The 22,577-nt window shown below is 39.7% G+C and overlaps 7 protein-coding genes across 8 annotated transcripts; 4 read left to right on the top strand and 3 right to left on the bottom strand.

Annotated features, from left to right (window-relative positions):
* The first annotated feature begins 118 nt into the window (after positions 1-118).
* Positions 119-5,113, top strand: LOC130999635 (uncharacterized). The gene is made up of 14 exons (XM_057925229.1): positions 119-612; positions 869-1,126; positions 1,421-1,600; positions 1,749-1,884; positions 2,202-2,533; positions 2,662-2,791; positions 3,569-3,697; positions 3,778-3,822; positions 4,018-4,097; positions 4,172-4,268; positions 4,352-4,441; positions 4,527-4,580; positions 4,664-4,729; positions 4,810-5,113. Exons 1-14 carry the CDS (start codon positions 302-304, stop codon positions 4,960-4,962), a joined length of 2,061 nt encoding a protein of 686 aa, XP_057781212.1. The 5' UTR covers positions 119-301; the 3' UTR covers positions 4,963-5,113.
* Positions 5,114-5,258: 145 nt separating this feature from the next.
* On the top strand, positions 5,259-7,584 carry LOC130999636 (aquaporin SIP1-1). The gene is made up of 3 exons (XM_057925230.1): positions 5,259-5,628; positions 5,816-6,088; positions 7,216-7,584. The coding sequence occupies exons 1-3, from the start codon at positions 5,326-5,328 to the stop codon at positions 7,360-7,362; spliced, it is 723 nt and encodes a 240-aa protein (XP_057781213.1). The 5' UTR covers positions 5,259-5,325; the 3' UTR covers positions 7,363-7,584.
* A 676-nt stretch (positions 7,585-8,260) lies between these two features.
* LOC130999630 (methylenetetrahydrofolate reductase (NADH) 2-like) lies at positions 8,261-11,149 on the top strand. Its single transcript, XM_057925223.1, has 11 exons — positions 8,261-8,794; positions 8,874-8,934; positions 9,026-9,108; positions 9,195-9,368; positions 9,462-9,635; positions 9,716-9,816; positions 9,900-10,011; positions 10,094-10,174; positions 10,269-10,446; positions 10,536-10,870; positions 10,950-11,149. The coding sequence occupies exons 1-11, from the start codon at positions 8,402-8,404 to the stop codon at positions 11,031-11,033; spliced, it is 1,776 nt and encodes a 591-aa protein (XP_057781206.1). The 5' UTR covers positions 8,261-8,401; the 3' UTR covers positions 11,034-11,149.
* A 64-nt stretch (positions 11,150-11,213) lies between these two features.
* On the bottom strand, positions 11,214-14,515 carry LOC130999629 (chloride channel protein CLC-e). The gene is made up of 5 exons (XM_057925222.1): positions 13,857-14,515; positions 13,138-13,528; positions 12,764-12,964; positions 12,153-12,619; positions 11,214-12,071 (listed from the first exon to the last, which is right to left on the bottom strand). The coding sequence occupies exons 1-5, from the start codon at positions 14,223-14,225 to the stop codon at positions 11,328-11,330; spliced, it is 2,172 nt and encodes a 723-aa protein (XP_057781205.1). The 5' UTR covers positions 14,226-14,515; the 3' UTR covers positions 11,214-11,327.
* A 29-nt stretch (positions 14,516-14,544) lies between these two features.
* Positions 14,545-16,331, bottom strand: LOC130999634 (uncharacterized). The gene is made up of 3 exons (XM_057925227.1): positions 15,734-16,331; positions 15,458-15,664; positions 14,545-14,897 (listed from the first exon to the last, which is right to left on the bottom strand). Exons 1-3 carry the CDS (start codon positions 16,202-16,204, stop codon positions 14,751-14,753), a joined length of 825 nt encoding a protein of 274 aa, XP_057781210.1. The 5' UTR covers positions 16,205-16,331; the 3' UTR covers positions 14,545-14,750.
* A 377-nt stretch (positions 16,332-16,708) lies between these two features.
* Positions 16,709-18,982, top strand: LOC130999631 (probable receptor-like protein kinase At1g80640). 2 transcript variants are annotated; one of them, XM_057925225.1, is made up of 10 exons: positions 16,709-16,918; positions 16,991-17,137; positions 17,226-17,430; positions 17,528-17,660; positions 17,730-17,793; positions 17,873-17,969; positions 18,087-18,189; positions 18,281-18,399; positions 18,481-18,570; positions 18,721-18,982. In XM_057925225.1, the coding sequence occupies exons 2-10, from the start codon at positions 17,004-17,006 to the stop codon at positions 18,874-18,876; spliced, it is 1,101 nt and encodes a 366-aa protein (XP_057781208.1). In that variant the 5' UTR covers positions 16,709-16,918; positions 16,991-17,003; the 3' UTR covers positions 18,877-18,982. The 2 variants fall into 2 exon arrangements, with proteins under 2 accessions (XP_057781208.1, XP_057781207.1); XM_057925224.1 differs by lacking the exon at positions 16,709-16,918 and having other exon boundaries at positions 16,926-17,137.
* A 26-nt stretch (positions 18,983-19,008) lies between these two features.
* On the bottom strand, positions 19,009-22,533 carry LOC130999633 (protein COP1 SUPPRESSOR 2). Its single transcript, XM_057925226.1, has 6 exons — positions 22,302-22,533; positions 21,996-22,226; positions 21,163-21,286; positions 20,659-20,732; positions 20,202-20,359; positions 19,009-19,495 (listed from the first exon to the last, which is right to left on the bottom strand). The coding sequence occupies exons 1-6, from the start codon at positions 22,373-22,375 to the stop codon at positions 19,332-19,334; spliced, it is 825 nt and encodes a 274-aa protein (XP_057781209.1). The 5' UTR covers positions 22,376-22,533; the 3' UTR covers positions 19,009-19,331.
* Between the last annotated feature and the right edge of the window lie 44 nt (positions 22,534-22,577).

Raw genomic sequence — 22,577 nt, 5'->3', positions numbered from 1 at the left:
ATTATTATTATTATTATTTTTTTTTTTTGAGAAGGAAAGTCAAGTAATTATTGAGAGACAGGGAAGGAGGAGAAGATAAATTGTATGGCAAAGTGTCTAATAAAGATTTTTGTATGTCAAAGTTAGGAGAAGAAATTGTATGGCAAAGTGTCCAATAAAGAGAGACGCGACGTGGAAACAAACTGAAACCTCAGATGTGAGGTACAAAATATTCCTCTCTCTGTCTCTCTCGCTCTTACCAAATTATAGTACGCCATAGCAGAGCTTAAGAAACTGAGGGTTGGCAGTTATTTGGTTGCTGATGTCCGTATCTACGCAGACTCTGCGCTGCTTCAGCCCTCTCTCATCATCATCTTCATCTTCTTCCAATTGCCAATGGCGTCGTGCTGCCCTCATTCGCTGCTCTCGCTCAGCCTCGGTGCAGGAAGCTCTAATTGAGCTGCATAAGCCCCCGCCGCCGACGCCAGATGAAGATAAGCGTACTAGTAGCTCGGGAATTCAGGTGCCGAGGCAGAGATACGTACCTGTTTCCAAGTCGGAATTACTGGACGCCATTGTGTCCTCCATGTTCCCCTCGCCGGAGGAAGCTCGTCAATTTCTCGCTCTTTCCCAGTCAGTAATTCTTCTTCTCTCCTTCGCGTTAATGACTTTACTTTTTGATGATTGATAAGATGCATGATTCAGTATTTTTATCCTGATTACTAGTATTTCTCCAATCCCATCTTTCACTGAGATATGAATTAGGCAAAATTAGCTCAAGTTCTTGTGGTAATCTGCAGTTGGTTAGTCATGAAATAGAGAGGAAAGGGATATGAATAATGACAATTGCACCATCTTTTCTTTGACATATCTGCTTGTGCAATTGCAGGTGCTTGGATTCGATTCTTCATGCCGAACACAAAACCATTTTAGAGGAAATGAGAAGTTACTATGATGATCTTACTCTTTCCACCAAGGCCAAGACTGATGATTTTCCAGCTGTGGCGAATGAGGATAGTGAACATGAAGGAGATGAGACTGACTCCAAATCCAAGCTGTCATTGCCCCTTGGTTTTACCCTCGACCTCGGTTCACTTTTGGATTTTTCATCCAGGAATGAGCAGAGGGATTCTATCAAGGCTTCCAGGTCTCTTCTATGCTCTGTTTATTTCTTAATTACAGATACTAATACAGCGTTGTCCTGCTCATAGTCATAGATCACAAATTTATTTTGAGAATAACTATCCGAAAGTAAAATCTTCAATATGTGTGTGTAATTCCCAAGTGCATTCTTCAAGTCCTCCAATAGTTACGTGCTATTATAGTGTGATAGTAAGTCAGGTGAGGAGAATTCCTCTGTCTTTGAACATCTTTACATTCTTATTAGCATGATTGTCACCAACGAACCTCAAGTTTCACTTATTCTTTAATTTTCGTTTAGAACTGCCATCCCAGGTCATTTTCAACGCGCTTTCATGAGACTGCTCAACAATGCTGAGTTTGAAGAGTTGTCTCCCAGGGATTTGATGTTGACTTCAGCACTAAATACTGATTACCTCCTTACCTTGCCTATTTATATTGACTGGAAAAGAGCATCGGTGTCCAGTGTTATTGTATTCAGGTAAATGAGTACACAGATTGCCACCTACTGGATGTCCAAATTTGCTTCGCCTGATCTTATTGTTATGCATGCTCCTCCGAATCATATCTGCCTGATGGAATATTGGCAGGTCTTTCACTCTTCCCACGTGATCATTTTTTATATACAGGCGGGGATACACAACTGAGAGGCAGAAGGGCCTGCTAATTGCTGAAAAGCTGGATTACTTGCAGTCAAAGTTATTGCAGAACATTCTTTTTCTTATTGCTAAACCAATGGGGAGATTAGGTGTCTGGTTGGATGAGGTAATTGGCATGGCATAAGTTTTTCAATCTTATTCTAATAATTCTCTGTGTCTAGGTCACTGTGATCAGAATAGTTTTGCCTTTTGCACATAAGATGTTAGACATGCTATAATCTGTAAATCGTAAAAATATAAGTGATGTGGGTGGGACGAGAACTTCCGTGCAAATTGTTCATGTCCAGCTAATCTCCATAAAGCTCTTCTGTTAGAAACTCTTGTTATTCAGTCAATCAGTGGCAATGTAGAACTTTTCATATGAACATTTCTACTTTCCTAGTTATATGTTTACTTAAAATTTTACAATGTTTTCTGGAACAGATATTCAAGAGTGTTATACGGATACAGGATACAGACGTTTTGGCAAAAAGATTTAAGCGTTGGCTTGAGGGCTTGTCTCTTTCCCTGAAGTCCAGTTCCTATGATGGAAAAATATTTGATGAGCTTGATGAAATAGACATCTTATCCAGTGAGCTCCCAATCTGGGTTGCTGCACAGAAAGCTGTATCTCTTTATGAAGGAATTCTCTCAAAATTTGGTCCGCGTGAGAGGCTCTTAAGGAAGTTTTTAGCATGGGTGGGCCTTGTACCATCAATTCCTGAGGAAGCATTTGACCTTCACTTGGACAGTAGTAGTTCTGAATCCAAATTTAGGTTTGACTCTGACTGATTATTATCCCATTAAACTTGTGAGGTGGAAGATCTTACGCAAGTCAAAAGTTGAGTACTGCAACTAAAGAGCATGCCATGAACCTACTTATAAGTAACTTTTATTTGCACAGCCCAAGTTTCCTACCAAGGATATCCCTTAGCGACATTTGGAAACCTGCATCACCTAGATATTGTGGAAATGACTTCAGGAAGATGTTAAAAACAGCCGTTTCAATTCTATCCTCACAATCTATTCTGCAGGTACATTAAATGCGCATAATGTTTACTAGTTCTTATGGTTGAGTTGTTTCGACCTTTCTGTGTGTTCAGGCCTATAATCATCATACTATCTGTTGACATTAGTTCAACATATTGATATCATCCCATTTAAATTTAAAATTCTGTGAGATTTTCAATTAGTTTAGGAATGTTAGAAGTGTACACAATTTTTGGGCTTGGAGTTGCTTAATATATTGGATGTGATGCATAACACTCCAGGCCAACAGGGACATGGTTGAATAGCGATACAATGGCAGAATGAGCTATGTTAGTAGCTACTAGGTGTTCGTCCTTCACCATGCTCATTTATAAACCTTTAACATTCAATTCCCAACCAATACACTGCAAGTTGCTAAAGAAGTTCATTCTGTCTTGTATCAATATCGAGAACTATCTTATGGGCCCAGGGCATTGGATAATGCAAAGACAATAACAATAACAATATATATGAGCTTTTTCTGTCACGTCTACAATTTTCTAGACCCGAGAATTTTGTTGGAACTAGAAGTGACTAATTCTACTTTCTCAATCAGAATCAATTTTGAAGCCCTTGTCGTGAGAACTGCAAAAAATGGGAAATGCATCTATCAGTCACCACAGATTTATTTTACTTATCCTGTTAGTTCCCATTTAATCTGTTTGCGAACATGTTATTTTGGTAACAGGCTGTTTCACAGTCTGCACACCATTTTTCTTTGTATCAGCATTTCAAATTATTAAATGATCAGTCCTAAGTTAAATAAAAATGTCTTCTTCTAGGAGCCAGCATTCCAAGAATTAGTCTTGCTATATATTGGGAACAATGGAGAAAGGGAAACTCCAGATCAAGCTGAGGTGCCTTCATTGCAAATGAAAATCTATGAGACAATTCCTATTCCAGATTTGCCGGTAAATGTTTCAGCACTGAAGGCACTCCTCTGCTATGCAAATCTTTTGTGTCACTGAATAATATTTATCCTTTTTTTTAGGTTATTTTTCCTCACAAGCAGCTGTCTTTCCGTATCCTTGACGCGGTATGTATAATAAGTCTAATCTTATCTGATCTGTTCCATATCCCAAAATTATTTTTCTGCCCTGCTGAAACATTAAGAATAATCAACGTATTTGTGATTTGTTTCATTTAATGTGTTTCTGCTGTGGCTTGAACAAATATGTGCTGATATGGTGGAATGATCTTAGTTACAAACTTGACCACCCACCATCTGCAGGTACGGTTGGATGCTGCAACAATATTGGGACTTCTGGCGTACTTCTTCAGCTATAAATTTGTTAACATTTTATCTTCACCGTATGTACATGATCTCGTGATTCACATTACCTGTGAGTAGAGTTTGTAGATTCTTATTCGTGTGTAGTTTGCAGATCTGCAATATTTTTGGATGTAGCTGCAGCCACTGCATTTGGGATATATATGTTTCGTGTACTTTTGGGATACAAACAAACAAGTGATAGATATCAAGTGAGCCGAGCAAATTCCATTTGTGTAATATTTGTCATTGTGGAAGAAGTGTGCAAGTTTACTTATCCATTGATTTGTTTCAGCTTCTGGTGAATAGGACACTATACGAGAAAACAGTAGCTAGCGGCTTTGGTTCTATCCATTTTCTTCTCGACGCGTCTGAACAGCAGCAAGTGAGAAGCCTAGACTTGATGAATCTTTTCATTTTGATGTTGCTTTTGATTCTGGCTCATTTCCTTAACCTTAATCCTTGTGCAGTACAAAGAAGCCATTTTGGTGTATGCAACCCTACTTAAAGCAGAGAGTGACCAGGTTAGTAGTGATTTCTCAATTTACAGTATTATTTGAAGTAGAATGGAAATAAAAGAAGTGAGCAAGAATTTGGTTGAGTGCAGGTGAGAAGCACCAAAGGCATTGCCCATAAATGTGAGGCATTCATGTATGATGTTTTCCAAGAGAAGGTAAATAGTCATCAAGTATTCATTGATCCTATCATGTATGTATTACTAATTGTATTGAGATGGATGGAATGTCAATGTAGGTGGAAATGGCAGTTGACAAGGCCATAAACACACTGTTGAGGTTGGGTTTAGTAGTGAAAAAGAGCGGCGACAACGACGACGTCGTGCACCCTATTCCCTGCGCCACAGCTTCCATCACTCTCAGAAATCGATGGAATACTCTTATCAACTAGCTACAAGTATTTAATTTCCACATTAGCATAGAATTCATTCGGCTAGTACTAGGAAGATCAATAATAATTGTAAAAATGTTGTATTATATTCAAGTCATTTACAGGGTTCTCTTTTTCCTTCTATAGTAAATAAATGAAGTTTTTGCAGTGATGTGATTTGTTACAACCAATTAATTATTTAGAAAACAATCCATAACTAAAATAGAAACAACTTGATGTATTTAAAATTGTTAAAATTTATATTGAGGGTAAAATAATAAGCGGGCACGTTATTGGTTGGTATTTGGTAGGTAGGCGTGTGATTTTGATACATAGAAATATACACACCCAACTCTTCTTCCTCAAATCAATTCATCCGTCGCGATGGTTGCTGCCGTCATCAAGGCCGCCGTCGCCGATGCCGCACTCACCTTTATGTGGATTTTCTGCGCCTCCTCGCTCGGCGCTGTCACCTTCGTCGTCGCCTCAGCTCTCGGCGTCGCCCCCGGCCTGCCCTCCCTTTTTATCACCACTTTCCTCATCTTTATACTATTGTTCGTTTTCGGCTTCATCGGCGATCTCCTCGGCGGCGCCTCCTTCAATCCCACCGGCACTGCCGCCTTTTACGCGGCTGGCCTCGGTGGCGCTGACTCACTCATCTCCGCCGCAGTCCGCTTTCCCGCTCAGGTCCGATCCTGCCCTAATTAGTGAAGTAATTGTGATGATCAATTTTGTGCTTTGCCTCGATAATAACGAACTATGTAGTTTCCCAGTTGACTTGGAAATTCTTCTACCTAATTGCTAGCTTTTGCTGGATGTATGAAAAATTGTAGTTTTGTTGCTCCATTACTGTATCAACTGAGTGTGTGGACAGGCAGCTGGTGCAGTGGGTGGTGCGGTGGCGATTGTAGAAGTGATGCCGGTGCAGTACAAGCACATGCTCGGCGGTCCTTCTCTAAAGGTTGACACCAACACCGGGGCAATTGCTGAGGGGGTTTTAACCTTTGTGATCAGCTTGGCTGTGCTCTTCATTATCATTAAGGGTCCTAGAAGCATGATTCTCAAGAACTGGATGCTTGCTATGTCTACTGTGTCTCTTGTCGTTGCAGGTTCCTCCTATACAGGACCCTCCATGAATCCTGCTAATGTAAGCCATTCCTCACTCATCTTCTCTCAGTTGTTTTTAAGAATTTGAAATCTTTTTCCTTGGTACTTTCATAATTTATCTTGAGTTGGTCTTCTATTTGTACTATTTCACCATTTTCAAAAAGAAAATGGTGAAATAGTAGAGATGAAACACAGTCATAGCTCCAAGAGTAAGACAGGGTAAAATGTGTTGTTTACATATTGATCTTTTTGCTCGAGAGAGATAACATTTCATGCATAACCACATAGCTGAGAAAAATAAATGGGCCTTGTGAAATCTATCTATTTAGATTTTAGAAAGTGACAATATTGAGGAGGTATAAGATTCATAACTATTATTTTTGTATATTAAACCTTATCTTCTGAGAAAAAGCAATATGGTCATATGACTGGCCTTTCATTTTGTTAAGACTTCTCTTTGAGTGATGACTCGATTGCTAACTCGACCATTTGTAGACCATATGAAAATACAAAGAAGGTGCTCAGAAAAGACGCTTAAGTTTGTTGCTTTCTAGTTGTGCTGAAATGATTTTGTAAAGCGTCTGTGATCCCATTACTACCGTTGAATTATTTTATCATCTGAGTTCTCTAGGAAATAAAGAAACTTTGGTAGTGATTGTAAATGTGAGTCATGTGGGCCTTCATAGAGTGATAGAAGTTATTAAGACTTGCAAACACAACAAGACTTGCAACACAATATTCTACTTGTTTCAGTCCATCCCTTTACTGAACTCATCCAATTTGTGTTCCCTTGTGTTCTTCTGCTTATTCTTTTTCTAAAATAATAAAGTGAAAAAAAGAATCAACACAACTGGTTCTGTGTGAAAATTCTAATCTACTACATAATCAATAAGATGGCCTAAGAGTGCAGATTTTGTTATTTATATGTTAGGTATGGCACAACATGGCAAGTTTTGGAATTCTGCCTGACAAACAATGTAAATAGTTCAACCTGTCTTGACATGTCACATATATAATTTTGAATGATACTCTCTATATACATTAACATACAATGTGTTTTCATTGGTAGCTTTAGTTTGCATGTATGTAACAAATGATATGAAGTATTAATTCTTGCTTATGATAGTGTATTTTTTGTTTTGAAACAAATATGTTTCATGTCTGCAGGCATTTGGGTGGGCTTATGTAAACAATACGCACGATACTTGGGAGCATTTTCTTGTGTACTGGATCAGTCCCTTCATCGGAGCAATACTGGCCGCATGGGTATTCCGTTTTCTATGTCCTCCACCTCCAAAGGAGAAGAAAGCTTGAAAGGGATATGGAATCATTGTTAGGAACACATTTAATTGCTTTTTACTATGGCTATTTAGTTAATGGAAGTGCAACTCGTTTCTTTCAGATTGCACTTAGTTGACATTTTAGTACTTTTAAATTAGTAGTTCGTTTCCTAGTCAAATAAATATTCAATTTGTGGTTGATGAATTATGGTTTATTAGTTTATATAAGGAAAAAAAAGTGTATGGTTGCTTCCAATCGTGATCAACAATTATGTGTTGAGACTGATGGGAGACGACCTCATTAGTAGAGAAATGATTGAAATTAGTATGGTAATGGCACCAAGCTCAACCAAATTGTAAAGATAGTTTCTACACAATGGAAAGAGATTTAGAATTAGTTTAATATTGTAAAAAGCTAGGAGCTAAGATAGACTGTTTATTTAGTGTGTTTTTATTTATTTTCTTCAACAATAAAGGGTGCAAATATAATTTGAATTTGTTAACATAAATAAAATTCTACTGAATATGACTTATGGTCATTTTTTATTAAAATATTTATTTGCATCTCAAAGTTGTTAAGTTGATATTGAATAACTCAAATGGATCATTATTCAATGCAAATAAGATAATTTATTACTTCATTCGTCTACAATATCATTTTTCCTTTTTGGACGTCACAAATTTTAAGAAAGTGATGGGTAGTAGAATTTGGATTTAATTATTATTATGAGTGAAGTTTGTGGACCCTACTACTATAAAAATAAGTGAAAATGATATTATGAACAAATTAAAATGATAAAAATGGAAACGATATCGTGAGTGAAGGAAGTATAATTTTATATAATTTGACTAATATACAACTCCCAAAAATATATATATATGCAAGCGTTCAAATATACGATACACGGGAAACTATATATATACATATAGATAGCTAATAATATCGCGCATGCATGGGTGAAGTGTGAAAAATAGAGTAGCTAGCTAGGTCGAAATAGAAACGAAACACATTCATACATACGTAGAAGCTTGATCGATCCAAGCTTGGCTTGTGGATCAATTTGGTGATCACGATGAAGGTGATAGACAAGATCCGCAGTGAGAGCGGCGTGATGTTCTCGTTCGAGTTCTTCCCTCCGAAGACGGAGGACGGAGTGGACAACCTGTTCGATCGTATCGAGCGCATGGCGGCGCACGGCCCGGCCTTCTGCGACATCACGTGGGGCGCCGGCGGATCCACGGCGGATCTCTCCCTTGAGATCGCCAACCGCATGCAGAACATGGTGTGCGTGGAGACCATGATGCACCTCACCTGCACCAACATGCCCCTCCACAGCATCGATCACGCCCTCTCCACCATCCACTCCAACGGCATCCAAAACGTCCTCGCCCTCCGCGGCGACCCTCCCCACGGCCAGGACAAGTTCGTCCAGGTCGAAGGCGGCTTCTCCTGCGCCCTCCACCTCGTAACCTACCTACCTTAATCACCTACTCTCTCTCTCTCTCTTTATACTAATAGGATCTCTTAATTCATTTCCAAATTAGGTCAAGCATATCCGTGCCAAGTATGGGGATTACTTTGGGATTTGTGTTGCTGGTTATCCAGGTCTGCATTCATTCAATTCTGCTTTACATTAATTTCCTAAAATTTAAATAGATCAAGGGTGATTAATTATATATATTTGTTATATATGTAGAGGGGCATCCTGAGGTTATTCAGGAGAATGGAGTTGTTACAGCAGAGGCATACCAGAATGAACTTGCTTATCTCAAGCAAAAGGTGTAATGCTTACTCTCTGTTTCATCTAATTAATCAATTGAAAATTAATGAGTTTGATGGATGGATGCCATGAATTGATGTTGCAGGTCGATGCTGGAGGTGAAGTGATTGTCACACAACTCTTCTATGACACTGACATCTTCCTCAAGTTCGTCAGCGATTGCCGTCAGATCGGAATAACCTGCCCCATCATACCGGGGATCATGCCCATCAACTCTTACAAGGCCTTCCTCCGCATGACTGGCTTCTGCAAAACTAAGGTCCCATTAGATCTTAATTGGTTGTTGTTTCTTTACATGAATGATTATAATAATGTAATTTGCATCTATATATATATATATGTGCTACTGTAGATTCCCCCTGAGATTATGGCTGCATTGGAACCAATCAAAGACAATGATGAAGCTGTCAAGGCATATGGTATACAGCTTGCAACAGAGATGTGCAAAAAGATTTTGGCTACTGGGATTAGAGCTATACATCTGTACACATTAAACATGGAGAAATCTGCTTTGGCAATATTGATGGTGGGCGTCACCTTCCTTGATTAATTATCTCATCATGTTCATGAACATTATCTTTGATAACAAGGCTTGAATTTTGGCAGAATCTTGGGCTGATTGAGGAGTCTAAACTCCCGAGATCCTTGCCTTGGAGACGTCCGACAAATGTTTTCCGTGCAAGGGAAAGTGTTCGTCCCATCTTCTGGTAACCATTGCTGTTTTCAGCTTCCCTTAATGGTCATGGTTAATCCCAGCAAGCTTGATTGTTTTAGCTGATTTGTGTTGTAGGGCTAATCGTCCTAAAAGCTACATCTCGAGGACAATTGGTTGGAGCCAATACCCAAATGGTCGATGGGGAGATTGCCAGAATCCATCTTTTGCAGCCCTCACTGATTATCAGGCATATGCACCATACATTTATGTGTCTTGTGTTTCCATTTTTATGCTAAATAAACCTCATTGTTCTATAAATGACCTCACAGTTCTTGAGACCACGTGCACACGAGAAGAGGCTTTTAGAAGAATGGGTTGTTCCTTTGAAAAGTCTGGAAGATATCTATGAGGTATACATTGTCTTATTTCTACTTCTATGTACAAGTTAATTTGATGGTTATGAGTCTAGTTTTTAATATATGGATGGATATTGAAATGCACCAGAAATTTGCAAAGTTCTGCCTCGGGAAAACTAGAAGTAGCCCGTGGTCAGAACTAGATGGACTTCAGCCAGAGACCAAAATCATCAACGAACAGCTCGGTGCCATTAATATGAAGGGTTTTCTCACCATCAACAGCCAACCAGCTGTTAATGGAGCAAAGTCTGAAACGCGCTATGTTGGTAATGTGATGTTGTTTTTATTTGTGAAATATTGATCCATAAATGGTTGGCGTTAGGCGAAGACAATGTTTGTTACTTGTTTGGGACAGGGTGGGGAGAGGCAGGTGGTTATGTGTATCAGAAAGCATACCTAGAGTTTTTCTGTTCTCCGGCAAGCTTGACTGCTCTGATCAATAAATGCAAGGCCTTCTCTTGCCTTAGCTACATGGCAGTTAACAAAGAAGGTGGCTGGATTTCGAATGTGAAAAACACAGATGTGAATGCAGTCACATGGGGAGTTTTCCCTGCAAAGGAGATTTTGCAGCCGACCGTTGTGGATCCTGTGAGCTTTATGGTGTGGAAGGATGAAGCTTTTGAGTTATGGTCAAGAGGGTGGGCTAATTTCTACCCAGAAACTGATCCCTCTAGAAAATTACTCCAAGAGGTCAGGCAGGCTGGCTCATCTTCATTGATTCTTTTTTTCTTTTCTTCTTACTCTGTGTGTGTGTGTGTTCAATTGGCAGGTGAAGAACAGTTACTACTTGGTTAGCTTGGTTGATAATGACTACGTCCATGGAGGCTTGTTTGCTCTTTTTAGAGATACTTGAAACTATATCTCTCACATTTTGTATTTTATTTTTTTAACTATCTGCAGATGCTACTCATTGGTATGATTATGATTTGGACAGTAGAAGAGTAATGCAGTTTTTCTCTTTTTCTTCAAGCTATACTTAGTTACACAATCCATTTGGCTCATTACATTCTTTGTCAAATTCAAGGGATGTCTGTGAAAACAAGGAACAACTCAATAGATGAGCAACATGATTGAATTGATTGTACTGTACAAAATCTGTAAAACCAAAACAAAATTGAGCTGTGGATGCAGAGAGTATACTATAGTTTCAGTTCTTGAGTTTCTCCTCCTCTAACATAAACCAGCCGAGCCCATCCCGGATTGCAAACGCTCTGCTAGCAACATCGATGGATTCTCTATCCAAGAGGCCGACTAGACGGCCCCCATCCTCCAAGATAACCGGCAGTTGGCTCACACCCTGCCTGTTCATCAGGCTTAGAGCAGTAAGCAGACTCATATTTGGGGTCGTCGTGCAGGAAACCACACATCTTCCACCGTAGGAGGAGCTCATGAGTTCAGACACTCTCGGAACCTGAGGTGGTTTCGTGGTTTTCGCCATAGAGAATTGAATGAAGTCCTGAATGTCAACCAGTGTTAGCTGACCAAGGAGCCAGTCATTATCATCTACTATCAAGGCACATGACTGCTTCTCTTCCAACATGAGGGACACTACATCTGTTAGAGAAGAGCTCATCCTCGTTGTCACGTATCTCCTTCTCATGGCCTGCGACACCAAGATCCCGTCTCCAAAATCATCCTCAGAATCACTGTTCACACACAGCGAGCTCTCGAGTTCACAGATGCTACTCCCATTCACCTCCTTCACACCACCACGGCCATCTTTTTTCGATTCTTTGAAACTTCTTGTCTTGTCGGATGTGATCCACGCAGAGAATCCCACAGCTCCCAAGAGTGGCAGCACGATTCGATAATCCTGTGTTAGTTCAAACAGAAGCAAGACTGCAGTGAGGGGCACCTGACACACCCCAGCTAGAGTAGCAGCCATGCCAACCTGCAATACAAATCCAACTACAAAGATGATTATATATCTTCGGATTTAGGAATGTATGTTGTTGAGGATGGTGAAAATTACCAGAGCATAAGCTTGTGACGAAGCGACTTCCAAGACTGAGAGATGAAGCACTGGATTGGATATGGAAACCAAATGACCCACAATCTTCCCATATGCCATTCCTGTAGCTGCACCGATGAATAGAGATGGGGCGTAGTAACCACCTACCAATCCAGAAGCTCTGCATAAGGAAGTTGTCACTATTTTGACAGCCACCAGTTGCACCAACAGATCAGCAGAAAGGCTGAATGAGAAAGGTCGAGATTCTAACAGCGTGTCAACATTCTCGAATCCCCAGTAAAGGATCTCAGGATATGCTAAGGCTATAAATCCAACTGTCAAACCACCAAGTATGGGAAACACTGCTCTCGGTATCCCAACACCTCTTTCAACGCCGTCAAACAAAGCCAGCATAAAAGATGTGCACTTCGTTAAGCCAACCGAGACCAGACCACATAATGCACCCAACAGAAGATAGAGTGGCAGTTCTGAACTGACAAGAACAGGAAATTAAAGACTAAACCATCATTTAATCTTCTTAAGAAAGACCTTTTCTTTTATCTCCTTATTCAAGTTTTGGCCATTTCTTTTCTTTAAGCTGTAAAATCTATGTGTGAGAATGAGAACATTACCACTTGGAGAACGAAAGTCGTAGAGTGGGACAGCGAAAGCTGGTTCAGAGCCCAAACCGATTTCTGATATGACAGAAGCTATAACAGCACTCAGAATGACCATTGAAGTTGTGTTTGTCAAGGATAAGGATGACTCTACAGGTGAAGGCCACAAGACTGACTCCACCGCGAAAAAACAACCACCAACAGCAGCATTGAATCCTTTCAGCCACAGTGAACGTTAGTTGCATTATCAATATATTAACCTAAGAGACTTAGGCAAGAATCATAATAACTAAATTGAGATTTTAAAATGACTACTTTTATCATCATATGTTGCATGCTTTAACAAAGGAAAAATTAAGTGATAATAAATATGGAATATAAGAACAAACCTGCAGCAATTCCAGCAGCTGACCCTGCAGCTCTGAGAGACAGTTTTCTTTGAGCTCCCCTATCCAAAAAGGCGCCGACTCCTTTGGCTACGGAGACACCAATCTCAACACTTGGGCCTTCCGGTCCCAACGAGTTCCCTGTTCCCAAGGTGACACAAGCGGCTGCAGTTTTCAGAATCGGTTTTAGTGCTGATTTGAAGTTCGACATGGCATTCCCATCAGCAGAATCCTCTAACCAAGTTCGAATCATGTTCAATAAGCTAACTATAAGACCTCCGAGAGCAGGAACTAAGACTACTCGTCCCCATTTGGTGTCAATGGGTTGCTCTCTTAACCATGTGGCGCCTCGACCAGGGATTTCACCCCAGCTCAAGTCGCGTATTTCATGTACCTACTAAGCAAGAGCTTCTACTTATCAGGACTCAAAATGATGTTAACAAGATCTATGACACCTGCACAGCCATGTCTTAAACTAATAACATCACTAGCTTCATGTTCATGATTGAGGAAAACTGTGGGTATAATCAATCACAAGATAACTCTTTCAGACAGAGAAAAGGCTGCAAGTAGAAGTTAAATTCCATCATCTACAAAGTATGTTCTTGTGTAACTATATATAACCAAGAAGTGAGATAATCATTTCAATCTAGCAACCAGATTTCAGGCAGTCTAATTCATTACTCTATAACATTGAAAAACGAAGAAGATGTATTAGTTACCGTGTAGTTGAAAAGGACGATAGCGATGCCAGTGAAGAGGCCAACGAAGCAGGCGGGTAAAATGGCAGAATTGCCTAATTGCAGCAATTCTGGCAACTCATCATCATCATCTTGTTCTTCTTGAGCTTCGTCCGCCGCATTGCGGCCATTATTACTAGAATCAACTTTGCCAGGCCCAACAAATCTGCGGCGGTGTAAAGGAAAAGACTTCACATGGTGAAAGGTAGTTTTGGCGGAGGGATAAAATGCAATCCTATAGTTGCTAAGAAGAGATGGAAATGTCGATGCAGATGATACATGATGATGGAAGTTGTTGTGGTTTGCAGTAGCAGTATATTTTGTGGTTGATGCAGTAAATCTGCACTGCATTGGCAAACAATTTCGAACCCCTTTATCCTATCATATCAGAGCCTGCCGGCGGCGAGCGATGGCAGCGGCGGCGGAGGTTGTGTAAGTATTTATAGCAGCGGCCGAGAACAAAACCTTTTTTCACCTTATCCATAATGAAGAAAAGTAAGTCATATCATACGTGGCCCATTCTTCATCTTGCAACTTGCTCACACCACACAAATCCATTTCTCCTTTATTTTTGGTCAATAATTTGTGGCTACCATATATCAAACGTACATGAAGATGAATTTTTGGCAACTTTGGTATTACTAGCACTGAAAGCATGTAATTCAACTAATTTATTTATAAAAGGTATGGATTAATCAAGAAAGTAAATTTATACAACTTTTTACTGCTTACAGTAAATGTCAAGACAACGCTCCAAGCCTCCAAAAGCTTAAAACATTATAGATTCTAAAAAAATACAAGCTTGAAACAGAAAATGCTCTCAATCTGAATCTGCTATAGGGGGGCAAAACTATAAGAAGAAGATGGGGAAATTGACTAGGAAATGTTGGCATTCTTGATGGATGGGGAGGTGATAGGACCAGCTGATGTTCGCATGTAGTGCTTGGCGCCGAGTATTGCAACGCAAGAGTCGTCTGTCTTTAGGTGAGGCTGGACTTGTTCCCATATCTTTTTCTTTTGAATCTGCATAATAATCAACAACTCAGACGAATATAGCAGCAGCTATCAACTTATTTATACACACTTCACTTCACTTCACTTCAAAGGGTGGGTAGGAAAGCAAGGAACTCTCCATGGCTTAAGTTTGTTTCTTGAGTAATCAATTCTTCTCTACACCTCAAATTTTAAGTCCCAAGATATGCTAAAACCTTTTTGCATCACAAAGTGCAGTTTTCGAAAAGATGTACGTTTACATCACTAAGAGGACGCTTACTTTTGAGATCATTTAAACTAATTATGCTTGATTCATATTCCATTGAAACTTTTGGAAAGGTTGAGATTGGAGAAATCCTAGTAACGAGGATAAAAATACGCAATCATGAAAAGTAAACGCCTCTTAACATCACTACTACACTCCCATAAAAATGGCTCTGTGATTTGACATTTCATCCATGGAACTCAACTGAACTGATTATGAAATCAAAGAAACTCATTTGTCACATGTTGTTCTCAAGCTATCATATTGCACATAATCATATACATAAAGTAGTGAGAGAGAGAGAGAGAGAGAGAGAGAGGGATGCCTGGTTAGGCGAGGCAGCATCGGGTAGGTTATCTTTTTCATCAATGGAACCAAACCACACTCTGTCACCAGGCACTGCACCCTCAGGAGGCACAAGAAGCTCCACATTCTCATGTGCCGCATCAGAAGCCGCCATCAGCATTCCAAACGATTTCACACCGCGCATGTTTCTAGCCTTTAGGTTAGCAAGAACAACTACATTCCTCTCCTGCACATACCATAAATCAAGCACAAGAAAATTTTCAATTTTTTTTATGAATTAAAGAAAAAAAGAGACCTGGAGCTGGTCAAGAGGAACGTATTTGACAAGGCCGCTGCAGATGGTCCTTGGCTCGGCCTCGCCGACATCCACCTCCTCCACGTACAGAGAATCCGCCTCCTCGTGCCTCCAAGCCTTGATAATCCTCCCCACCCTTATATCCAGAGTGTTCGCCGCCTCCTTCACCACGTCCGTCTTATCTCTCTCCGCCTCCGCCTCCGCCACCGCCTCTGTCCCCGTGCAGTAACACGAAAACTGCGCTCCGTTTCTTCTTCTCGTAGATGATGATGTTAGTGGTGATAATGATGCAGATCCGCCATTGCTGTTAGGGTTCCTATTGAGCACCAAAGGTGAAAATTTGGCAGAGGTGTGGACTATGCAGTGGCGGTTGTTGATTAGTCTGGCGGTGGTGATGGTTGGGAGAAATAAGCCGCAGCGGCGGTAATAGCGGAAGAAGGGGGCGCAAGTGAGAGCTGTAGCAACCGCCATAACTATTTACTAGCTGCAGTCAGCGAGTTCAGTCACTCAAGATATCCCCATCCCCACCGCTGGCTATCTTTTTCATATTTATACATTGACCCCTTCAAATTTTCAATTATTCATTCCCCTCTATCTCGCACTAACATTTAATTTCATAAATAATTTTATTACATAAAAATAATTTAAATCATAATGTAAAGTGATTTTCGTTAAATTTCGATGGATTATGTTACTAGTTGAACCACTATTAAAAGGATATTTGACTAAATTATTACTGCACCGCATACTTGTTCCAAATAGGACCAAAATTAAATATGAAGGAAACAACATTGATTAGATATACAAACATATATATAGTCATTCCATTTCAAGATAGCAAGGGAAGCAGTTGCGTGGCGGAATATATGTTAGGCCGCCCACTCCATTTCTCATTTGCGTTTAATCAACATTATCATTATTTAATCGAAGGTTGCCATTATTATAAAGTTAAACTTGATTATGTGAAAATAATTAAATATAGTCAAACTGGTCATTATTTTTGCTGAGGCGTTGCGATTTCATTTTCAACATAGGCGAGGCATGGATCAACTACTCTCAACTCAAACATGGCCGTGCATTAGTATTATAAGCTCTACCGCTTAACCGACTCACTCTCTCATTCCAATTTCATCTTTCAACTTTGATTTATCCATCCAAGCCGACGCTCTCACCCTCCATCTCCAGGTACTCTCTCTCCCTCCTTCAACCGATTTGAAGATGAATTGCTCTAATTTGATTATACACCACGAATGCAAGTGGCGAAGGAGGCATGAATTCGAATCACAAGCTGCTGACAGCAGTTATTTCTGCTTCCACTGCGCTTCTTCTAGCTGGAGCAATCGTTTTGTTTGTTTTCTATGTCTACTACTACCGGAAGAAATCGCAGCGCCAAAATGTGTATAGGTGAGGTGCTTCCCCTTCTTAATTTCACTCGCAACCGCAGATCTCCTAATTAATTAGCTGATGGAAGGTAAATAATTAATATGTGCAGTTGTTGTTCGGATAAGATGAGTGGTGGTCGCAGAAATATGATGATGGATTATAAGAGCATAGAATCAGCCACAGATAATTTTAGAGAGACTAACATGTTGGGTGCTGGTGGATTCGGATGCGTCTACCAAGGCAACCTGCAACCTGGTAACATTTCTGTTGCTGTCAAGAGGCTTTCTAATGCAGATGCCATAACTGAATTTCAGGTCTCTCTCTCTCTCTCTCTCTCAAGGTAGTAGGTAGGTATTTATGGATGCTCTTAATTGCTAATTGTTTCCACTGCACCTTGCATTGCAACTGCAGACTGAAGTAGAGTTGTTGAGTAAAATTGAGCATCCGAATATAATTACTTTATTGGGCTACAGCATTCATGCTGAAACAAGGCTTCTTGTATATCAACTGATGCATAATGGATCTCTCGAAACTCAGTTACACGGTACAAATTAAATGATTCTACTTTTCTCATAATTAAAATTATCCCTAATTGATGCAGATTTCTTTTCAGGACCTTCAAGGGGTTCGGTATTGACATGGCATTTACGTCTCAAGATCGCCCTTGATGTAGCAAGGTGTGTGAATATACATATATACATGTGTATTGCATGGTCCTTATTTATTTATAGTATAGTTATGGCAACTGTTGAGCAGAGGATTAGAGTATTTACACAAGCGCTGCCATCCGCCAATAATTCATCGAGATCTAAAATCGTCTAATATTCTTCTCGATTCCAACTTCAACGCCAAGGTAAAATTCGTATTCAACAAGCTAGTGTGTCTGTGTGTGTACCTGTTGAATTGATGGTTGCTTGAGTTCAATCTGTGCATGGGAAAGTTACAGTTTTAATTTGATTGTTTTGATCAGCTTGCGGATTTCGGGCTTGCTATATTGGATGGAACTCAGAAGAAAAGCCAAATCAAGCTCTCAGGGACCCTGGGTTATGTAGCTCCTGAATACTTGTTAGATGGTCCGCACACAACAACTCATATGTCTTTCATTGATTCTCGTTTCAAAAAAGAAGAACGTGTATGTATTTAATTATATTGATGGAAACATAGGTAAGCTAACAGATAAAAGTGATGTTTATGCCTTCGGAGTGGTGCTGCTCGAGCTTCTGCTGGGAAGAAAGCCTATGGAGAGACCGGCACCACCTCACACTCAGTCTACAGTCTCATGGGTACCCCTAGCTCACATTTCTCTTATAGTAACCCTTTATCGTATAAGCTTCAAGCCGATTGGTCCTATGCAATGCACGCAGGCCATGCCTCAGCTCACAGATAGGACCAAACTTCCCAACATTGTGGATCCTGTGATTGCAAACTCTATGGATATGAAGCAATTGTACCAGGTTGGCTAGCTCTTTTCAAGAATTCTCCATCAGCTAGCTAGCTTCATAGAAAAAACTTAAGATGAATAATTAAGGCAGCATATGTGTGAAATTAATTCTAAATCAACTCTCTCCGAACTCTACTTATATGTAATGATTTTAACTTGGTAGGTTGCTGCTGTGGCGTTGCTATGCATACAGCCTGAACCAACCTATCGGCCGTTGATTGCAGATATTTTGCTTTCTCTTGTGCCCCTTGTACCTGTTGAGCTTGGCGGGACGCTCAGAGATGCAGAATATGTTGCTACAAAACTGTCTCAAACCTAGTACATACATGTGTATTCTCTTCATTTGTGATATTACTACTTGGTCTTGATCTGATTCTGTGGTGAACTTCAGTTTTGGTGTTAAATCAGCAGCGCCCATTAATCAACATAGAACCATATCAAATTCACACAATTATCAGCTAAAGAATCCATCAAATTCACACTACAAATTGTCTCAACGCGTATAGAAAACATTACATGTGTGTGGTAGAAAACACACACAAGGAGACACTGATTTGTGCAAATGCTTTCATGGAAACATCATCCCATTCCTTTCCTAAGTTCATGCCATTTCATTGTTATTACATGTTCTGCATTCCCATGAACTGTTCGTACTAGATAAATAATATTGCTGCATTTTGCATTCATACTTTAAACCGATGGAAGTATATATAAGAAGAATATCATGAAGTGAACAATGCTTTCCATATATCATAAGACCATCAACTATTCAGGCTATCTTCGTGTCATACGTTGTCTTTCTCGTTTGCGGAAGCGGTCCAGCATGAACTCATCTGTGGCAGCTTGTCTTCGACCAGCAACATCTGCAACTGAATCAGGATTTCTAGCCTCCGGACCAGTTTCCTGCGCTCCCTTATCCTTGTAAAGCTCTGGATGTTCTGAAAATACATGATCACGATAAATACCAATATATCAGCCAGGCATCAAGGAAACCAAATAAGAGAATTAACCATCTTTTTTACTGAAAAAGTAGCCATTGTCATGGATTATTGGGTTGATCAATACAGTAGTATGTACAAACTCTAAACTACATCAAGGTTATCCATCAGAGTATCTGTGAATAAAACAAACTATGATAGATACGCACTCTGAGGTCAACTACACAACATGACTCAAAAAAACCCAATCACAAGGTTATGAGGTTATCCATCTCATGTTCCTTACGCAAGGAATTTTAACTTCATAGGCATAAATTCTACTAGTAACAAAGCCATGGCTAAAGATTTAAATTATCTGGCAATTTATTGTTTTTCATCTGTTTTATATGAAGTGAGTTAATAATCAATTTACACAAACATCAGTTTCAGGAAGCATGGATAGAATAGAATACTAACATCAGCACTTAAAGATTTCACAAGATTAAGCTTGCCAAACAGGTCACATTGACATTGCACATTCGCAGACTTAATGTAAAATAACAAGACTAGCATCATTCTGTGTCAGACAAAGATGACCTCAAAGTAAATGATTATTCCAAGGGAGAGGGATTGGGACAAATTATATCATTCTGATGCAAAGAAAAGACAGAAAAATAATTCTAGGATTGTCCTCATATGGTTCAGAATGCAAAGAAACTGAAATCACCTTTCCTAAGTTTCTCTGCATAGTCCTTGCCACGCTGGAAAAAGTCGGCACTGAAACTTGAAGGAATGCTGGAGTCTGCTTTTGTACGACCCACAAGCCTCCTCTCCTGTAAAAGCTTTTTTGCAGCCTCTGTTTCCTCAATATTTCTTAGTTTGTATCTGAAGAGTTCAATAGCAGTTGACCCATGAGTAAAAATTTAATGACATTAGCACTTCTGAAACAAGAAACATTTTTTGGAACCTAGCATCTCATCATTTTCAAAGCATGTTATACGACAGTGAAATATCATCAGCTGATCCACATAGTATGATTAAGCTAAGTAGTTATTATTGTCGTTCATTGGTTGTTCTTATCTGCCAACCTTTCTCCTTAGATATTGACAACAAAGAAGTTTCTCCAGTACTCCATACTGATTAAAAAGTTAATTGTCTACCACGAAAGAACAGAAAAAGCATACTCTATGGGAAGCTGAACTTCGGCAATCCCTGTTGTCCACTGAGTAGACTGCTCTTCTGAGCTTCGCTTCTTCACCTGATAAAAAAAGACAGGGGGGTTTGTAACATTGAGTTTCTATTTTAGAATGCCATAAGGTATTTAGTGACGGATGCTGGGAGAAGGAGATACATAACTATAAAATTGTGAACATTGTGAAAGTTGTAACCTAAACAAGCAGGAATCCAAATCATTGACTTTTTCATCATCCTTTAAGTCACATGGTGAAAGGAATTGTCCACTTTTCTATTTCAGTCACCACTGATGTAGGAAACAAATTTCTATAGAAGCCATGCAAACAGTATATCTGTAATAAAGATAAATTATGAAATTCTGCATGAGGCAATTTAAGATGCCATTCATGGATTATTGGGTTGATCAATACCGTAGTATGTGCTGGGTGTCAAGGGTTTGTGTTTTGTATAAAGGAAACAACATGATGGAGTAATAAAAGAAAGTCATCACTCACTTTCAGATGCTCAGGAATTTTATACAGCTCATCCTCTGCACGCTTAACATCATTCTCAACTTGGTTTTCTTCATCAATATTCTTGCCTCTTTTCTTTGCCAGTTCTTGTTCTACATATCTCAACCTGTCCATCAGATTCAGAAGATAAAACAAACGTAATAACGGCTGCATCATTTGCAATACTGGTTAATGAAAACAACAAACATTATCCGACTCCAACCCCTTTTCAACTCATTATTTTGTTTGTGCATCAGAATTATTCTCTTTACCCAAATTTAAAAGCAATACTCTATATAAATATAATGATTAGACAATGAAAAGGAACAGGGAAATGGAAGTTGTTCTCTTGCAAGTTGCAATTAATTTTTCACAAAACACCATAATTTTGAAAACATGAACCTCCTCAAACCCATGTTCTGCTCCTCTGAAAGGCAATATAACAGTTCAAGTACCCATGTTTTCCACAAAATGAACAACATAATGGTATCAGCTCAACATCGACTGCATCTTCAAGCCTAGTCGATAAATCGAATGATTATTCTCTTTTCAGATCCCGGCAAAACCTATGTCAAACATTTAGCATACATGCCAATATTCAATCAATGGAAGATTATAAACTTAGCTCATTTCTGATAACGCGTTCTAATTATGTCATTCATGCTAGATGCTACAGGGCACTTACTCCTCATAAACCAGACAAATGCCTATATTCGACCCAAAAGCTCAGACAAGCTCTTGAATGGAAGCAAGGCCCTTGAAAATCCAATACCATTCATTATATAAAGAACAAGACATTAATTAGGGCATAACTGGAAGACGGCAGGAGAACATACATATTAGGGTCCTCCACCATGACGGCAGTTTCTTGGGCAAAGGTGTCTTGCAAAACTAAGTCGTCCTTCTCAATCTCACCTTCATTTTTATCACTAACAGTGCGAGCCAAAGAAGCCGTGTTACTGTTAGTTGAGGCAGCCACAGACGGCAGAGTCGGTAGGGCGGGTATCCCCGACTTCTTCTCCCGCTGTCTCTGAAGGAATTTAACCTCCTCTAACGACAAAGCCAATCTGAATGAAATTCTTCAGAATCTCAGCTATATATATACATACAAAGATCTATTGAAATTATTCAATTAAGTACACCTCTTTTCATGGTCTTGGTCCTGATCCTCGTCTTCGACCAATATATTTCTTTTACGAAAATTCTTTGCCTTCATCACGGACCTCCTCCTTCACCGTTTCCTCTCAAAGATGGGGCGGTGCCGGAGCTGGAAGATAACTTTAATTCTAGGAGCAGGAGCTCGAGGATGATTTCGAATTTATCAAATGGGCTTTGAATATTTTGACTGGGCCCATGGGCCGTATTGTGTAGTGGGCTTCAAATTGAATGCTGAGGGGCGGCAAATGTTTTATTTGTAA

Source organism: Salvia miltiorrhiza, chromosome 8, assembly GCF_028751815.1.
Source record: "Salvia miltiorrhiza cultivar Shanhuang (shh) chromosome 8, IMPLAD_Smil_shh, whole genome shotgun sequence".
Taxonomy (NCBI): domain Eukaryota; kingdom Viridiplantae; phylum Streptophyta; class Magnoliopsida; order Lamiales; family Lamiaceae; genus Salvia; species Salvia miltiorrhiza.
The sequence above is the reverse complement of the archived record's forward strand: the minus strand, read 5'-3'. Positions and strand labels throughout refer to the sequence as shown.

What these genes read in the sequence shown, in the direction of transcription:
- LOC130999635 (XM_057925229.1), top strand. Translation starts at nt 302, where the DNA reads ATGTCCGTATCTACGCAGACTCTGCGCTGCTTCAGCCCTCTCTCATCA. An exon ending in TTCCTATTCCAGATTTGCCG is followed by an intron (nt 3,698 to 3,777) that starts GTAAATGTTTCA and finishes CCTTTTTTTTAG; the next exon opens with GTTATTTTTCCTCACAAGCA. An exon ending in ATGATGTTTTCCAAGAGAAG is followed by an intron (nt 4,730 to 4,809) that starts GTAAATAGTCAT and finishes ATGTCAATGTAG; the next exon opens with GTGGAAATGGCAGTTGACAA.
- LOC130999636 (XM_057925230.1), top strand. Translation starts at nt 5,326, where the DNA reads ATGGTTGCTGCCGTCATCAAGGCCGCCGTCGCCGATGCCGCACTCACC. An exon ending in CAGTCCGCTTTCCCGCTCAG is followed by an intron (nt 5,629 to 5,815) that starts GTCCGATCCTGC and finishes GTGTGTGGACAG; the next exon opens with GCAGCTGGTGCAGTGGGTGG. An exon ending in CCTCCATGAATCCTGCTAAT is followed by an intron (nt 6,089 to 7,215) that starts GTAAGCCATTCC and finishes TCATGTCTGCAG; the next exon opens with GCATTTGGGTGGGCTTATGT.
- LOC130999630 (XM_057925223.1), top strand. Translation starts at nt 8,402, where the DNA reads ATGAAGGTGATAGACAAGATCCGCAGTGAGAGCGGCGTGATGTTCTCG. An exon ending in CTGCTTTGGCAATATTGATG is followed by an intron (nt 9,636 to 9,715) that starts GTGGGCGTCACC and finishes GAATTTTGGCAG; the next exon opens with AATCTTGGGCTGATTGAGGA. An exon ending in GTCTGAAACGCGCTATGTTG is followed by an intron (nt 10,447 to 10,535) that starts GTAATGTGATGT and finishes TGTTTGGGACAG; the next exon opens with GGTGGGGAGAGGCAGGTGGT.
- LOC130999629 (XM_057925222.1), bottom strand. Translation starts at nt 14,225, where the DNA reads ATGCAGTGCAGATTTACTGCATCAACCACAAAATATACTGCTACTGCA. An exon ending in AGCTGCTGGAATTGCTGCAG is followed by an intron (nt 12,965 to 13,137) that starts GTTTGTTCTTAT and finishes TGTGGCTGAAAG; the next exon opens with GATTCAATGCTGCTGTTGGT. An exon ending in CGACTTTCGTTCTCCAAGTG is followed by an intron (nt 12,620 to 12,763) that starts GTAATGTTCTCA and finishes TTGTCAGTTCAG; the next exon opens with AACTGCCACTCTATCTTCTG.
- LOC130999634 (XM_057925227.1), bottom strand. Translation starts at nt 16,204, where the DNA reads ATGGCGGTTGCTACAGCTCTCACTTGCGCCCCCTTCTTCCGCTATTAC. An exon ending in TTCCTCTTGACCAGCTCCAG is followed by an intron (nt 15,665 to 15,733) that starts GTCTCTTTTTTT and finishes TGGTATGTGCAG; the next exon opens with GAGAGGAATGTAGTTGTTCT. An exon ending in ATGCTGCCTCGCCTAACCAG is followed by an intron (nt 14,898 to 15,457) that starts GCATCCCTCTCT and finishes ATTATTATGCAG; the next exon opens with ATTCAAAAGAAAAAGATATG.
- LOC130999631 (XM_057925225.1), top strand. Translation starts at nt 17,004, where the DNA reads ATGAATTCGAATCACAAGCTGCTGACAGCAGTTATTTCTGCTTCCACT. An exon ending in ATCGCCCTTGATGTAGCAAG is followed by an intron (nt 17,794 to 17,872) that starts GTGTGTGAATAT and finishes ACTGTTGAGCAG; the next exon opens with AGGATTAGAGTATTTACACA. An exon ending in CTCAGTCTACAGTCTCATGG is followed by an intron (nt 18,400 to 18,480) that starts GTACCCCTAGCT and finishes CAATGCACGCAG; the next exon opens with GCCATGCCTCAGCTCACAGA.
- LOC130999633 (XM_057925226.1), bottom strand. Translation starts at nt 22,375, where the DNA reads ATGAAGGCAAAGAATTTTCGTAAAAGAAATATATTGGTCGAAGACGAG. An exon ending in ATGGTGGAGGACCCTAATAT is followed by an intron (nt 21,287 to 21,995) that starts GTATGTTCTCCT and finishes TCTGATGGACAG; the next exon opens with GTTGAGATATGTAGAACAAG. An exon ending in GAAGTTCAGCTTCCCATAGA is followed by an intron (nt 20,360 to 20,658) that starts GTATGCTTTTTC and finishes TGAACTCTTCAG; the next exon opens with ATACAAACTAAGAAATATTG.